The 17,669-nt window shown below is 41.5% G+C and overlaps 1 protein-coding gene across 3 annotated transcripts in view; it reads right to left on the bottom strand.

The window, feature by feature from the left end:
• Positions 1-17,669, bottom strand: part of DCAF8 (DDB1 and CUL4 associated factor 8) — a 317,296-nt gene that overhangs the window by 249,483 nt on the left and 50,144 nt on the right. For all 3 annotated transcript variants that reach the window (XM_078670069.1, XM_078670070.1, XM_078670068.1), the window contains 2 exons: positions 13,250-13,390; positions 12,714-12,808 (listed from right to left, as the gene is read on the bottom strand). In XM_078670069.1, coding sequence (XP_078526195.1) covers positions 12,714-12,808; positions 13,250-13,390 — 236 coding nt within the window. The remainder of the gene's footprint in view (positions 1-12,713; positions 12,809-13,249; positions 13,391-17,669) is intronic.

Here is a 17,669-nt window from a genome sequence, read left to right as displayed (position 1 = left end):
AAGAGAGAGGCAGGCATCACTTATGAAGGAGGTGGAATGCAGAATCTTTTACAGCATACGAAAATGAAGGAGGGCGATGAAGACCCTGCTATTAATAAGGAAGGAATTGGGGACCCACCCCACTAATGTTAACCTGCAATACCGGTCAGTAATTACATATTCATCTTCTGCAGGTCATAACATTGAGCCCTGCAAGGCCAACTCCGATCCCTATGCTTCGGAGGTGGGTACAATGAGCACCATTGAATTGGGCAGTAGTAACACCTGTTGTTTACAGCATCTAGAAACAACAGCATTGAAACTCTATGTAAGAAGTTATCATTGCTAATAAAAGATGAGGAGGGCCTTCTACCACTGACACAAGAACAGGAAACAGGAAAATAAAAAAAACGGAAAACTGACCCACTGACTATTGGGCAGGATGCAGGCCACACTACACTACAGAATTAATAAAAATCATCACAAAATGACATATTATAGTACATATCCTGCAATCTGACGTTATCATACATTACCGGCTCATTCGGCAATTCGATTAGAACTAATAACCCTAAAATGCATCAAAGTAAATAAAAAAACTGCATTTGTCCTAATCCTCAGAGAACCATACAGGTTACTTCAAAGTGATGAGTGTTGGTAAACATTGTAAGCGTAAAAATTCATCAGCGTTAAAAAAATATATATGTCAAACTGCCATGTGAAAACATTCCACAATACGACTATGTAGAATCCATCAAGATTCAAAATCAAACTGCATTTATCTTAGCGCACAAAAAAAACATACAGGTTGCTTCAAGGTGCCAGGTGCGTGTAAGCATTATATACGTAGGAATTCATCAGTTAAAAAATACGTCAATGTGTCATGTGGTCCAATACAATGTATGACCTTAATTTGGAAAAACCTATGACCTATTCAGGCAGAGAGACAAATATCTTTTCGGAAAAGGGCATAATGCAATATCCTGAAAAAGTACCTAAACCCGATCAAACATGAAAGAAAAGTATATAAAGAAATGTAAAACGTATTACAGGAAGAAAAAAAAAACATTATTTCACTGTAGTTGAAACTTTGCATAACAACTGATCAGCAGGGTTATGGCTCCTATTATCTGAACATGGAAGTACTGTGGCATTGTCATACTATATGCATTATTAGTCACTGTACTGTGTTTGTATTAGAATCTTTGATACATTCTAATAAGAACTTGGTGGGTGCTCAAGAACATCTGGGCAATCGGTTGCTGGATGCCTGTTAGCTGGCCTCTTTCTCTAGATCCTTGTATTGGACTAAAGTTTGTTATTTATTAAAAAGATCGTTTTTCCAGCGTGATCTTCGAATTTATTAAATGATCCATGCAACAGAGAGTTAATGAAGATAAGGGGTGGACACCTATCCATGAAGGAAAGGAGGGCTGGCACAGTGAATCAAGTCATGACTTGTTAGGAAAGTGGGTCACTAGTCAATCGAGGATCAATGCAACGAGCGAATAGGTCTTTTGAGAAAGGGTGTGAAAAAGGATGCTGTGGATATAAGTGGTCAGTGGAACGTCGTGTCACACCTCATGTTTCAAAGCTCCTACTTATGCCTGTAACCCTTGCCCTTTGCCCCGGATATGCCCTCACCTGAGACTTCGCCTCTGCCTCGCGCTTCTTCTTCGCGGGCGGCATTGTGATAACAAACACTAGGAAGGCTCGTGTGACGTCACGTGCAATAGACACCAGAAGCCTCACCGGAGTGTCGCATCTACATGACGTCACGGGGAAAGACATCCATACACACGAGCACGTTGAATGGAGATGCACCTTCAGCGACTAGAACGCGCGTAACCACTATCTTGCGTCCATGTTGGATGTAGCCGAACGTCCAAAGTGAAGGGGGTCGCCTGCCTCTTTACCGCCTCAAGGGACTTGGGACAAGACAGCAGCATCCGCCCGCGAGGCCCGCGACTGTTTGTACACAGAGTCTTAGCGCCCATGGTGGTGACGAGTATAGTCTATTACAGCTGGTATTTTAGAGTGAACACATTTTAACGAACTTGTGAGGAAAAAATAATATTTTAAACACGGGCCATCCGCTTACCGAAGGGAGAGAGTATCAATCAAAGTGCACAGCGGGGGGGGAAAGGAACGGAGAGCGGGGGGGGGGAAGGAACGGAGAGCGGGGGGGGGGGGGCGGGAAAGGAACGGAGAGCGGGGGGGGCGGGAAAGGAACGGAGAGCGGGAGGGGGTCGGGAAAGTAACGGACACAGAGAAAGGACGCGGGAAGGCAAGATTTAAAAACAAGCACTCACCTGGGCTTCCTCCGGCGGCCGTGGTCGGCATGGAGTGACAACAAACCCAGAAGAAGAAAAAAAACGAAACTCCGCCCACCGCCCAATGACGATGCAAAAAGGGTGGATAGCGGAACGCCCAGGGAAAAAATCAAGGGAACGCCCACGAATCTGGTCCGTGAATGACGGACAGATCTCTGTTCCAATGGCTAGCCTCCATTTATGGAGCTAGCCAATGGGACAGGGGGCGTATTCCATTTTCCTTACTGAAATCAAGAGATTTCTCTGGAGGCGGAGCTAAGAGCTCCGCCCTCCAGCGAAACCTAAAAATTGCTAATAGTAACTAGGGATATTTAAGATGATTTATCTTGGTGCTTAAATTTAATATCCTGGCTCTGGTTAAACACATCTATTATCACTTGATTTAATGAAACAGCATATTATAAATCGAATATGCAGATCCACATTGAGTAAAATGCTATTTGTAGCCATTATTGAGATAGGGAACACGCAGCAAGGCCTACTAGTTAGTCATGGCCACTTCTGCACAATCACAAATGACAATAAATACCATATTACCCTCTACACATCTGCATGCATTGTCAGACTGTCGCCCCACTAAAAACGTGTGTCAAGAGCATCTGTGTTAATAATATATAGCATGTAATATAGGCTTCGGCTTAATGTACTCTGTAGAACATGTACGTGCTCCTTGCATTGCATTAGATATGTTACTACGCCTTTATCCAGGCTATCATGCCTGCTATTGTAACACGCTGTGCTAATAGGATGTAACATACAATATATACTTTGGAACAATGTACTCTGTAGGACATATACTTGCTCTTTGTATTTCATTAGGTATGTTACCATGCCTATACCACAGGTTTGTCATGCCGACTGCTACATCCCTTTTATGACTGTTTCTCTTTACGTTTTACTTTGTACTAGACATTGCTTTATATTTTCTATTAGTTACCTCTCTTTCCTTCACATATAGTTCACAGTCTATCAATGTTCCATTTGTAAAGCCCAATAAAATCCTTTGAAATGTAATGTGTGTGTACGCAATTTCTCACACTTGCAATAAAACGCGTGCACTCAGGACTTGCAAAAAGTATTCATTTATTTCAGCCAAACACGAGCTCATTCGACATGTTTCAGCCTAACTGCAAAGCATGCGTGAAAAAGGCTGTTAGGCCGAAACGCATTGCCTGCGCTTGGGTTTGCAATAAATTTATATTTTTTAGCAAGCCCTGAGTGCGTGTGCACACGTTTTATTGCTAGCGTGAGAAGTTCCATTTGGATTCTGTCTAGGTTTGCTCCCAGCACCAACCCCTTTGAGCGCAGCAGCTCATAGGGGGACTACTAACAGTGTGAAATAAAAAAAAAATATATATATATACACACATACACACACACATATATATATATATATATATACACACTTAGATATACACACACTTATCTAGCATTTGCAACATGTTATTTGAAGAATTCTCACATTTATTACTTTAGCGCTAAGGGCAAATTCGACTTTATTACCGCAGCAAACTTCACATGGAAAAAACACTTCTTACTGCCTCTCAGTACACAACAATTACTATGCATTAGGAAACAACTCTAAAAGTCATAATGTCTCTTCAGTGTGAACTTAAATTGCTTAACAAATCAATCCCCTTGAATCCCGGTTTTGGTTAATACCTATTGCTAAAACAAATCAGCTATGGAAAAAACGCCACTGCATAAACCACATATCCTGATGTACAGAGTATCATAAGATATTTATTACTATTGTTGGGGAGGGGCATCAGACATACATCAAATACCTGTCAGTAACTTTTTACTATAGACAATCATACAGTACAGTTCAGTATTTAAAATACAATTAACGACACACTTATCTGTTTGGAAATAAAACTGTGTTTTCATGCTAATTGCAAATAAACTAGCAATATAAAAATACATAAGGAGTGATTTCGGTCACATGGTCCAATATTGCCGGTGACATTTGCAAAATAATCCGCCTGCGGTCTTGTGATTTATGATGTCACAAGAAGCCATCAATGGCCATGCAAGACCCTATCACACGTTATGTATCATGTATGTAATGAAAAAAAACTAGGCAATGCGGTACTTTTGGTGCTTGTCACCTCTAGTGTTGCTGACATAGTTTAGTTTAGCCAAACCATTAATCAAAACAATTCTCCCCAATGAAAGGAAGCGACTGCAGCAGTCCAGCGAACACCTGATTTCGTTTTTCACCCATGCTTATCAGACAATAACTGTGCTAGATACTTTTCGAATATCAACACCATAGAACTGTGACCAAACTTCTGACTGCTCCACCACCATTCAAACCTCCCTCACCACCTGCTAACCTCATCCTACTATTTGCTCCCACTTAATCACCTGCCCATCTAAACTCATTCCTATAATTTAAGGGTGCAACCCATCCTATACACCATACCGTCATGTCTGCTGTACTTCTCTGTTTGACCTCGGTTTCACTATTCTCTCAAATTTGGCACACAAATTAATTTTCATCTTCATTACTTTTACCTCTTAAAAGACCTATCTCTGATCCCTCATCTCCCTAAACTACCATCCAGTACTGAAACCCCATTTCTTCAAGATATTAGAAAGAATGATTTTCAATCACATCATCTTTTCTCCAATTAATTCCTAAATCCTTTCCAATCGTGCTTTCGTGCCCTACACACACAGTAAGAGAACTTTAACACATTAAGCTTTATCATCACTAAGCATAACAACTGACTTTCAACAATTGCCATACCACTGGAACTATCTGCGACCTTGGCAGTGCCAGCCACCCGCCTCGATCCTCCTTGCAAACCGCATACCTTTCCAGTCGCTTAATCTCAGTGGCCTAGGACTCAGACATCAACACCCACCCCTTTCCCAATAGCGGTCTGCTCAATCTTCTGTCTTTGAAAATGCATTCCCTTCTCAAGAAACACATACAAGACATCCAACCAGCTCTGACAATCACTTCCTGTAATCCAAAAAGACTGATTAGGCCTTTGCTTTTCATAGGGCTATTATCTACTAGGTTAATATTAGCCTTGTTGAACTATGCTCTCGCAATTTTGCAACTCCACAACTGCCATAATTACCCAAAATTAACACTATCTTTTTGTATAAGCTATGTTTACCACCCCATTCACGCTGAGCTACGTAGCTTCAACGTGTATTTATAAAACATTTTTTAAACACAATGTTTCTACTGTTAAACAAATAAATATCGCCATATTTGATGCCTTAAGATCTTCAGACACCATTCTGAAGATGCAAAGGCCTGAGGAGTGAAACGTCAAACAAAGGAGTGAGATTTTAAACAATCAGAGTTTCTCTTAAAAGGAAATTTGCATTGAATTCATAAACACAGAATAGTTATTTGCAGGATCCCAGAACACTTAAACAAGCAATAATAGTGTTTGTGAGAGATGGACATATAAATAAAGCCCCTTTGATATATAGACATGGTAATCATCCTCGTGAGAAACTGTGTAGAATGATGCCTGGATGCCAGAAAAAGCAAAGCTCTCTTACTTCTAAAATATGTTTGTAGGTGGACATAGATAACTGCTCATGTTCAAGGCATGCATGCTTAGGGTTGGGATGTTGCAGTGAAATAACAGACATCCTCTCTGGGATATAAAAATATTTCCACCATCAGGAGTGGTTGCACGAGTGCATAGAGTAGTTAGAGTAAGTACAGGTACCATCAGTGCTTTAAAATGCTGCCACCGTCAGGAATGGAGTATCCTCACTTCTTCAATTCAATTTAAAATTTACATTACCACTGTTTCTCGTCAGTGATGCAATAATTGTAATAGTGAAAGCCCTGGCACCACTCCTCAATAGCAACCAGATACTCTGGGACATTGATTATCTTTTTTTTATATATATATTTCCAACTCAAGCATTTGATACCAGGGGTGCCTGGCCTAGTCCTGGTGGGTATGAATGACCTGTGTTTTGTGGACTGTATTCTTATGGATCACACCCTGAAAAAGTGGCGGAGGTGGAAAAGTATGGTGGACTTGACAAAGACAAAAATGTGTCTGGGTGAATTTAAGTGAGCAAAAGAGGTTGCATTTCTACTTTGCTTATATCAGGAAAAGAATTGTCTCCGAATTTCCTAGATCAAATATTTGGACTGCCTCTTCTTGTAGCAATTTCTACTCTTGTCTGGGCAAGTACATCGGACTTAGAACACGAGATGTCAGATTCTCCTTCACTATGGACAGACCACTTTCTTTGTTTATGGCCTAGGCCAACAGCCGTATTGCCTCTTAGCGGAACAGTTTGGAGCCCAGTCCACACTGCGTGATCAGAAAGAACATTGTTGAGTTGGAGTCCGTTAGCATTTGAAAACGGTATCCCACATATATGTGGGGGAAAAAATCTCAGCGCTAATTGGCTGTTCTAAATTCTAAAAACCAGATACAGCAAATAACTTCTTGAGGGGACCAGAGTGTTGTAGGTCAAATTTGATAGCTGAGCTCCTCAACCTTACAAAGATGCAATATAATTAGACACGGTCTAGGAGATTTATTTTGCCGGACAGCCCTCTAGATTGGATGGGTCTTTCCACCAATTAAGGGAATTTTGGATGAACTCAAATTTAGGTATTTCAACTGACTACACTGCTGATACCATTAACGTATCGACTGTTGCAGAGGTCTCATTCGCAGCCACAATTGCGACCGAGGAGAATTCAAGACACACACTGGCCCGGGGTTCTCAGAACTAATCTTGCCAACTTGATTGTAAATGTTTAAATCAGTAGTTGTGTGCTGTCCAGACTCTACTGAAGAAGAAACAATTGCAAGGCTGGTGAGCATCCAGGAATGTTCCAATGAATGGAATTCAATGTTTTGGAAAAAGGAAAGAAGACTTCTTGCTGACTGAAAAACAAAGTTTATACAAAGAGTGTGAATGTAGCGGAGAGACTGGTCAGAAGAAGATTCACTACAACATGCCTCAGAACCCAACATTAGAGCACAGGCAAACAACATTTCCCTAGCACTGCAAGCTTGGAACAACCACCACTCCCATCACCTTGGTGAACATGTATGGTACAGAGGCTGTCCAAAATGGCAAGCTTCGAATTACAAGTGATGCTTCCCATGATAAGAGTTCATTAGGACATGTAACTGTGATTCAAAAGCCTAAGCTGAAGACCCACACCAGTTCTAGCAGGGCTCTTTGCAGAGTTTTGATCTCAAATTTCCCAGCATCAGCAATTTGTTGAGGAATCGCATGTCCAGGAATTAAAAGATATTTGGAATAACGCACTTTACCCAACTTCTGGGTAATGTTCAAGTTTATCCAATCGCTTAGCTAACAGAAAAGCAAGTATTTGAATCAAGATCTGTGTGTTTGGGAGATACAAAAGGTCCTAGGGTACAGAAACCAAAACCTTTTGAAGACCCCCTACTGATTAGTCTGCGGGCTAATGGACTCTTGCTGACTGTGACCAGGCTTTGCCCAAACACTCCTTTTACTGCTGCAGCTTGCAAGGCTGTTCATGGCTAGCCATTTTGTGAGAGTTTGGACCTGGGGTGTTTCGTGGCAGGTCCATCGAAACCTAAGCCTATACCAGTACCTGAAACTCAATTATGTGCTGTACAAACCAGAGAAGGTCACCTTGAAAAGTAGCAAGTGAAATCACAACCACTTTTAAACATATCTTTTGCAAGACTGTTAAATCACCTATTGTGTGGGATTTTTTTTTTTTTTAATTAGCTTAGGCCGACTCTTGCACTTCATGCCTTCATATTCATTGAAGTAAATTGGCATCAGCCCCCGAGCCTTGCTTCAATGCTTGCAAAGCCAAATCCATGATTTTAAATATCTCCAGAGGCTCACATTTAACAGAGACTTTTATGTTAATAGAAATGTTACTGTTTATGTACTTTGGAGTCAGATCTGGCTAGCCGGAAGCTTGAAGTTCCGGCATTCTTTATCATCATTTCAAGTGCAGTTGCTAGTAGTTTTATGTGTATTCAATATTTTTTCTTGTTGTGAGGTGAATCATTGACTGGAAATTCAGTGATTAAATTGTATTGGATTTTGTTATTAAATGGCATTGTATGTTACTCTGTTCCATGTGTCTGACACTCATCACTCTCTTAAATCTTATACTTCTCAGCCTCGTTCATATAGAGTGAATGTAATGCTCAGGCAGGTATGTATCATGAGATCATGCATGGACTATTGACTCCATTTTACTGTAACTACATTTTGTGAGCACAGTTTCATTTGTGTCTATCTGACCCTGATCTTCAGTTGTGAACGCAAGCAGGCCCATGTTACTTGCGCAAGCACACGTTGTTTATGTTTCTCACTTCACCAACCGAGAGAGATAAGCTGCTAGAACAGACAGAGTGGGATGCTTTCAGTGTCCAAGGATGAGAATGTGAAAAATGCTGCCTCTACTCTCATAAGAACCTGGCCAGTTACGTTGAGGGGCCTCAACACAGAGTGTAGACAGCACCTACAGTGCAGATGAAGGGAGGATGAGCTTCTATAAATATCTGTCCGTGTTAGCAAAGAGTATAAAGGCAAAGACATCTTGGTGCTTTGACAGGAACTTTCCTGGGAGCAAACGTGCTGCCCAGGGCTTTTTGTTCCCGGTTGAGACCTCCCTGCTTGTGACTGCCAACGGGCTCACCAGTCATCCTAGCAAGGATAATAAAGCTAAACAGACAGCCTTGTGAAGTATTCCAAGATCTAATGACTTATTCTTTCTATGCATTTATTCTTGTGTATATATCGTTACTGTATGGATTTATTTTACATGTGCATTATTGCCAATTGATATATGGGTACTTGCTGTAATAAATATTCCTCTTTACTTGGCAAATGAGTGTTGACCTTTGTTTATGTAGTATTTTGGTAATCCAAAGTGTGTAGAATCCTATTTTGAAGAGTGTTCACGTTGTATCCTGGTATTCTGTAGTCTTGTTCATGTATTCTGAAGAAAAAGCAAGACAGTGAAGTGCTAACTGGTAACTCAAATAGGGGTCCAATAGCATTGTGAGACCAGGACACCAGTTGTAAACTACTCCAACTATCAGAACTGGAGCTCACTAATCCCTAATTTCCCTGGGAGCACAGCACCAAGGTCTCAATCATGGGGTTATGCAATTTTCCGATACAATGAAGACCAATGGAATGCCAATCGGTCACTGAATTTGCTAGCAACTTGATCTGTAGGGCTTAAAGCCCAAACATTTGTAGGCGGTATCTCCTAAAAAAAGAAGGGGTGAACCTATTAAAAATGGGATTAAGAAAACAAGACTGCTCCAGATCCCATTACTATGCTAGCATGGGATATATTACACACTGATGTCTCAAGCTCCAGTAGTGCATTTGACTTTTTTTTTTTTTTTAAACACACTTTCCTTTGTCAGTCCATCAGTAAACAAGCATTTGCAATGCAATAGGTCTCGCAGTTATGTGAGTTTAAGCTATTGACATTGTAAATAACAATGCCTTTTATTTTTGTTTTCTTTTTAAAAACTTAAATAAACTTCATTGTTATTTACAATGCCAATGGCTTAAACTTGCGTCACTGCTAAACCTATTGCCTTGCAAATGCTTGTTATGAACAACTATGAGGCACTGGATGCAGGAGTTAAGAAAACCCAGTACACTGAGCTGCAGAGATCGACATGTAAACCGGGGGCTAGAAGTTCGAATTTAGGTTAGACTGCCTCAGCTTTTCATCCTTTTAACCTTATTTTATTATACTTATACTTTTGGGCAGCAGTGCACCTATTATACAGGGACAAGCTGACACCAGAGCTTGTTGAGTAGGCAGCAGCCACGGTCGGTTTTATTAAGTAGTAATAAGGTCAGGATTAAATGACGAAAGCCATGTAAGGTGAAATAATTGATGTGGAGATGACTATCAAGAGTGAGGAATCACAACGGTGGATAGGGTACACCTGGGATACAACTGCAGCCTGAGAAGGCAGCTGAAATGTAAAAAATAAAAAGACAGAAAAAAGATGTAATCTATATAAAACAAGCATACAGTTGTTTCAAGAGGACTACAATGACTAATGAAATAATGTCACAGAGGTCCACTAAAGGGGAAGAGCTTTGTGGGACAAAAAAGGCAACACCACCAGCTGGGGGGTGAGGCTGGAGGGCAGAAGGGGGGAGGTCCAACAAAGGAAATGCCACTCGAAGTCCATGAAAGAAAACATCTCTGTGGGTCAGAAGAAAGACAAATATTCTGAAACACATCTACAGATACATAGCACTGGCTGCACTAACATTAGTGGATACTAAAGACTATCAACTAAAATTGAGTGTTATCACACACTGTATTTACCACAATGCATCTGGTTGAATTGTGTGCTGGTATGCCTGGGAGTGTGCTCTCTGTCCCCTTTCATGTATAAAACGCAGGAATTGCAAATGTAAGCCATGTAATTTGTAGACGGCCAACTTCCAGTTTTTTCGCTTGATTTCTTCGCTCACGAGAGATAAAGATCCAATAACACCCGGTCATCTTAAACGCTAAAGACTTAAAGGAGCTATCCAGTGAATTATGTCACAAGAGACCTCAAGACCCCAGCGGACATCAAACACTCTAGAACGCCGAATGTGGGCGATTGCTAGAGATGCAAGGAGATGTTTTTATTTTTTCTACACTGCTCGGCCCCTTTAAATTGCATGCTGAAACTATTTAGTGATGCTTATGTTGGAATGAAATGAGCTGACGTCATCAATTCATATCGTGGGTAAGGGAGCTTTAACATCCACCTGTGCTCACCTTGGCACCAGCGTGGTGCTTAGGGCTCGCAGGCTGAGCTGCAGCTCGTCTGTCACTCTAACATCGGCAATTTCCTGACTTGTGAGGCAAAAACACAGCTATTAATACGAGTAACTACTCAGGCAGGCAAGCTTAAAGAGAAAGTTGGTGAAAATGGGCGAAGCCACGACAATGCTGAGTTAAGCAGAAAAATCCCTTGCTTAACTTTGTGCTGTGGTTGCGACTTTAAAAGCAACTTCAGTTCTCCTGCTCCAAGATAAACAAACCACATGCAACTTATGAACACTAGAACAGCTGTGTACGAAGTGGAAGTGGGCTCTAAAGTACCAAGCCGTGTGTCACCCAAGAGCATATTGAAAGTCATCGTTTCCACGGCACATCGCAGCTGGATTGCTGAGCTGTGTTCAATAGGCACAGAATATGAAGGACAACAATGCCGGTAAAACAGAGGGCGGCATAGGTCAAAGAGCTGTACAACTGCAGCACTGTACTGTCTGCCCTAGGAATGCAGGGAATGTCAGCTGTAGGAACAAGGAGTGAGTGGGGCACTGCAGGCTTCAAGTGTTTTCAACAGATTTAGCAAAAACATTTGAGCATGCAGAACAGTTGCTGCCTCCGCAAAATCTGGGCTTCTCCAAAGGCAACTAGTGAGAAATCTAAACAAGGTGCATTGTACAGGAAAAGCAATAAGGTAAAACCTGTGTTGCGGGTTAAGTTTTAAAATAAGATAACATTCTGGGCCCACGGTAGCGACCATGTTAAGATAGTTTGCAACCATATGTAAAGATTGTATCTTCGAAACACGAGCAGGTCGGAAATCATCGTAATAAAGAGTTATCACTCGCTATTTCATCTAAGGGGAGATCATGGTCGGGTTAGTAAACAGTTTCATGATGTCCATTTGTTTAAACATCCGCTTTAAATAGTTTAATGAAGGAATTTCACTTAATTTCATTAGCGCTAAACAATAATCAGGACAGACTTGAGAAGGCTGTTTCAGGCGTAACCCAAAGCAACAACTGTGGGAGAGAAAGTGAAAGCACGCGATGCGAGCGCTGTGTCGCCGGTTTCTTTGCCTAAGGGAGACAGGAGGTGGCACGCGCGGACAGGAGATGTGCACTCCATGCGCAAACACATCTCCTGTCCACGCGTGCCACCTCCTGCCTCCCTTCGGCACTGAAAGCGGCAGCAATAGTCTCGCAGGCGAAGCAGCGCATGCGCTGCGTTCGCACGCGAGACCTAAAAAGGCCACTAGTGATTTGCTCATGCTAGAACAATTAAATTCCAGTCTGGTACCTGAGAAAAAGAGTTCAAATTAACAATCGGCAGCAGCAATGTTTCAAGAGAAATGTGCTTGTATACAGACGTATTTGAAAGACAAAACTGTCTCTTTGAATAAGTGCTCCAGAATACAACAGACATGTGTAACTATTAATTGTCCATAATCATCAATGAAGATCCCCTGATTCACTGAATTTTAGTTACCTGGCACCTGTAAGCAAGCTCCAATTATAGGATTCGCTGTTGTAGACCAGAAAATTATCTTAACACACATAAGAGTGAGACATTCATAAAAATTATTTCCTTCTCTCCTTCAGAAAAGTTATTAGGAACTGTTAACTTACGAAGCAGGCCGATCTTGTCGAAGGTCAATGGAGAAAACAACAGAGTCTTCACCAGCAGACAAAAAAGTGCATGGGGAGTCTGGTTCTAGTGCAAGCTGCCGGAGAACAAAGAAATGTTGGTAATTGGCAAGTCAGAAAACAGAAATTAAGTACGAATTCAATTGAAGAGTCATTATCACTCATTTGTATTTTTTGTCATGCTTATTACCTTCTGCAACACCCACTCACTAACATCACTTTAATGCTTTATAGTTAAAGCAGAATAACGACTTGAAAGGCCTCCCTTCCCAAATAATGTTTTATAATCTACATGAGTAATATCTTGTAGTCAAGTACAACGATCAGTATAAAACAATGAAAAATTTTTACATGCACAAAGTTCACTTTCGTGTGTTTTGCTTTGTGCCATTAAATCAAGCTTTAAAGCATGAACGTATAAAATAAACTGTTATTAGTAAATCTACTTTCCACAAAATGTTAAAAACCAAAAATATATACTGGTGACTGTAACAACAGACTGAAAACATTTTACTAACCTTGTGGCATGCTCCCTTGTGCTGTGCCACTCTCTTTGTATTTTTGCAGCACTGGGTGGCAGATAGTTCGGCAATCCGTACCTGCCCATCCCGTGCACACATGGCTAGCGTGGAGTCCCCACTGTTAGGAAGGAACTTTGCCTACAGAACGAATGGAAAAAAATATTGTATTCGATGTTGTTAATCATAGAAAAATACATAAATAGTATCCTCACAGCTCTGCACTTCATATCCTCACATCTAAGGTTGGGAAGGAAACCAAGCATGAGGATATTACTGTAGAGAGTGTTTGAACACACAATTAATAACAATAGCACAACTAACCCCTACAAATTATGTTAACATTAAGACATGTTTTGGAAGGAAAGCCAAGTTTTTTTTGTTTTTTTTAATGAAATGCCAGCTACCTCTTACAATAGCATCACAGATTTGGAAAGCTATAATGCCTAGAGACAGACAGAGCATTATTAATTTGATTTCATGATTTGAATAGTGTATCAGCACAATGTTATTGCAAGGCATCACTGCTACAAGGTAGAGAGGGACACTCAAAGCAGATGAAGAGAGAAGGATAATGTTACTTACCCAGTAAGCATATGTTCTTGGCATGTAGAGCTGTAGATTTACACGCTTTTCATACTCCTGCTGTTGGGTCCCGATGTTTACGAATTGTTTTTCTTTGAAGAAGTCTTTCCTAGTCACAAAGTGAGGTAACGCCTCCTTTCAGGGATAGTGCCAATGGACATCGACTCCATTATTAGATTGTTTTCCCGGAGGAGGGTGAGAATGGAGTAAGCAAGTGTAGTATAGAGATGTCCATGCATATAAATGTATAATTAAGAACTGCAACAACTAAAGGTACCCGGGGAGGCGGCTGGGCGCATGTCAATCTACAGCTCTACTTGCCAAGAACAGATGCATACTGGGTAAATAACATTATCTGTTCGAGGCATGTGTGCTGTAGATAGACATGCTTTGCATAGACTACAAAGCAGTATACTCCCAAAGTGGTGGCTAACCTGTAGGTGTTGCAGTTGTTTGAAATAGTGTTTTAAGTACAGCTTGGTTTACATTAGCTTGTTGACGTGCCAACAGATCTATACAATAGTGTTCGGTAAATGTGTGTGGTGTAGACCATGTAGCTACCTTGCATATGTCAGCTAGAGGAATGTTACCAAAAAAAGTCGCAGAAGCCTCTATTTTGCAAGTAGAATGCGCTCTAGGGGGTATGGATAAAGTTCTTTTAGCTTCAGCGTAGCATGTTTAAATGCATTTAACAATCCATGGTATTGCCTTTGTGAGGTAGAACAAATGCAACAAACAGTTGTTTTGTTTTGCGAAAGTATTTTGTTCTATTTATATAGTACTATAAAGCTCTTTTAACGTCAAACGAGGAAAAAAGACTGGTAACTCAAACGATTGCTTTATATGAAAAGCAGAAACCGCTTTGGGAATGAATTTTGGGTTGGCAAGTAGAACTACCCTGTATTTGTGTAGCTGAAAGAAGGGTTCTTCTAAGGTTAATGCCTGTAGCTCACCAACTCTCCTCAGTGATGTGATCGCAATGAGGAAAGCCACCTTCCATGAGGGAAACTGCAAGGGGCACTTGCGCAATGGTTCAAAAGGTGAACCCATGATCCCTGTGAGAACAATGTTGAGATTCCAAACTGGGGCAGGAGGTATCCTAGGTGGTATTACTCTCTTCAAACCCTCCATGAAAGCTTTGGTTACTGGAACTCTGAATAGTGACAGATGTTGCCTGTTCTGCAAATACATAGTTATCGCTGCAAGGTGCAAACAAATAGATGTATAAGCTGTAAGTGTAACAGGTAACAGATAATGTTTTGTACAGAAGCATCTAAAGTATTTATTTTGTTGTTATTGCAGTATACAACAAATCTTTTCCACTTTGCTACATAGAAAACTCTGGTGGCAGGCCTTCTTGCTTCTTTTAGAATATTCATACAGACTGGTGATACATTTAAATAACCAAACTCTATGACTTCAGGAGCCAGATGGCAAAGTTCAGTTCTTTGGCATTTAAATGGCTGACTTCTCCATGGTTCTGTGTGAGGAGACTGGAGGTGAGGTGCAGCTTTTGATGTGGAACTAGTGTCGGCTCCAACAGAGTGGTGTACCATGGCTGACGGGTCCCATTTGGGAGCTACTAGAATTAGTGTGAGGGATGTTTGCCTGAGCTACCGAACCAGACACGGAATGAGCAGGAGAGGCAGAAAAGCATAGGCAACTATCCCTGACCAGTTCATCCATAGGGCATTGCCTTTTAAGAGCGGGTTTGGGAACCTGGAGCCGAAATCTGGGCATTTTGCATTTTCTGCTGTGGCGAGCAAGTCTGTTTGTAGGAATCATTGTTGAAAGTAGGGAAGGATAACTTAGGGATGAAGTTCCCACTTGTGAATTTGCTGTCTCCTTCTGCTGAGAAGGTCGGCATTTTGATTGTTTACTCCTGGGACGTGTTCTGCCAGAAGCTAAATCTTGTGATGACTCGCCCAATTTCAAATGGCTTGAGCGAGTCTTAACAGTTGGAGTGTGTGTGTGTGTGTGTCCCTGCTTTTGCACATAATACATTGCTGTCATGTTGTCTGTTCAGACTAGGACAGTTTTGCCTATGACGAGAATTTGAAAAACTGAGCGTTAGAAAAACTGCTAGAAGCTCTAGATAGTTGATGTGGAGGCTCTGGTGTTTGTTGCTCCACAGGCCTTGCATGGTGTAATCTTGGAGATGACCACTCTAACCTGTCAGAGATGTGACTGCTGTAAGAACGATCTGTGGAATAGGGTCGATGACAGGCCATCCTTTTGCTAAGTTTTGTAGGTTCCACCACTGCAGAGAGCGATGGGTACGGCAGTCTACCAACACTAGATCGATTAATTGACCCTGCGACTGATTCCACTGACATGCCAGGCACTCTTGTAGGGGACATATGTGAAGTCTTGCATGGGGTACAACTGTGATGCAGGATGCCATCATTCCCAGCAGTTGCATGAACACTCTGGCTGGTAAGGCTTGGTTGGGCTAAAACTGTAGTATGATAGCCTGAATAGTGTGAAATCTGGCTACACTGGGAGAGGCTAGAGCTTTGACTGTGTCTAGAGTGGCTCCTAGGTAAGACCGCATCTGTGACGGATACAGGTGAGATTTTTGTGCATCGACCATGAAGCCTAGTTGATGAAGTAGGTCCATCGTGATCTGTGTGTGATGTAGACAGTTTTGTTAAGTGCTCGCTTTGATGAGCCAGTCATCTAGATAGGGAAAGACGTGAATATGCGGTCTTCTGAGATGAGTCGCGACTATTGCCAGACATGTGGTAAATACTCTGGGCTCTGTAGTCACTCCGAAGGGAAGTACTTTGAATTGGTAAAGCTTCCCTGCGATCACAAATCTGAGGTATTTGAAATGAGCCAAATGAATCGGAACAGGAAAATATGCGCCTTTTAAGTCTAGAGCAGACATAAAATCTGCCTTCTGTAAAAGTGGAAGTATCTGTTGAAGGGTCACCATGTTAAAGTGTACTGACAGTATATAATGGTTTAACTCTGAGATCCAGAATAGGTCTTAGAGAACCGTCCATTTTGGGAATGAGAAAATACAGAGAGTAAACCCCCGAGCCCTGGTACTGTGTTGGAATCGGCTCTATAGCTCTTTTCAGTAAGAGAGATTGCACTTCCTGTTCAAGCAATTGTAGGTATTATGGAGACTATTTGTGAGGTCAAGGTGAAATGATTGGAGGATTGCTGGTAAGCTCCAGGAAATAACCATGCTGGATAATTCAAATCACCCATTTGTCTGTTGTTAAAGATTGACAAATCGGGAGAAATTGTTGAAGTCTTTCCCCGACAGATGTGATATAGTAGGGGGAAGCGTGGGTGAATCACTGCTTTTTAGGGGAAAAGGAGTTACGGGGTGTGCTGCCCTTACCCCTACCTTTAAAGTTGTTCCCTGTATAACCTCCTCAAAAAAAGTCTCGTGAGGGAGAGGACTGGATGTTACCTTTGTAGGTGGAGGTATTCTGGTCTGAGGATGTGGTTTTGGACCCCCCTCAGTTAAACAATTGACAATAGGAGCCTCTGTTTGAAGGAGACTGGAGCGCTCCCATGGCCTCGGCCACTACAGTGTCCTTTTTTATTTTTTCTAATGCCTGATCTACTTCAGGACCAGAAAGATGTTTCTTGTCAAATAGTGTGTTAAGAATGGATTGTTGGACCTTGGGCTTAAACCCAGAGATCCTTAACCAAGCATGTCTCCTAAGCAAAATGCTAGTGTCAACCTCTCTAGTCGCAGTATCAGCAGCATCTAGAGCACACCTTATGGAGGAATTTGAAATTAGCTTACGCTCCTTTACTAAATCCTGCACTTTAGCTTTATGCTCGTCTGGGAGATATTGAAGCAATTGCTCCA

The sequence above is a fragment of the Lissotriton helveticus genome, chromosome 12, assembly GCF_964261635.1.
Source record: "Lissotriton helveticus chromosome 12, aLisHel1.1, whole genome shotgun sequence".
Lineage (NCBI taxonomy): Eukaryota > Metazoa > Chordata > Amphibia > Caudata > Salamandridae > Lissotriton > Lissotriton helveticus.
This window is presented reverse-complemented; position numbering and strand designations above follow the sequence as displayed.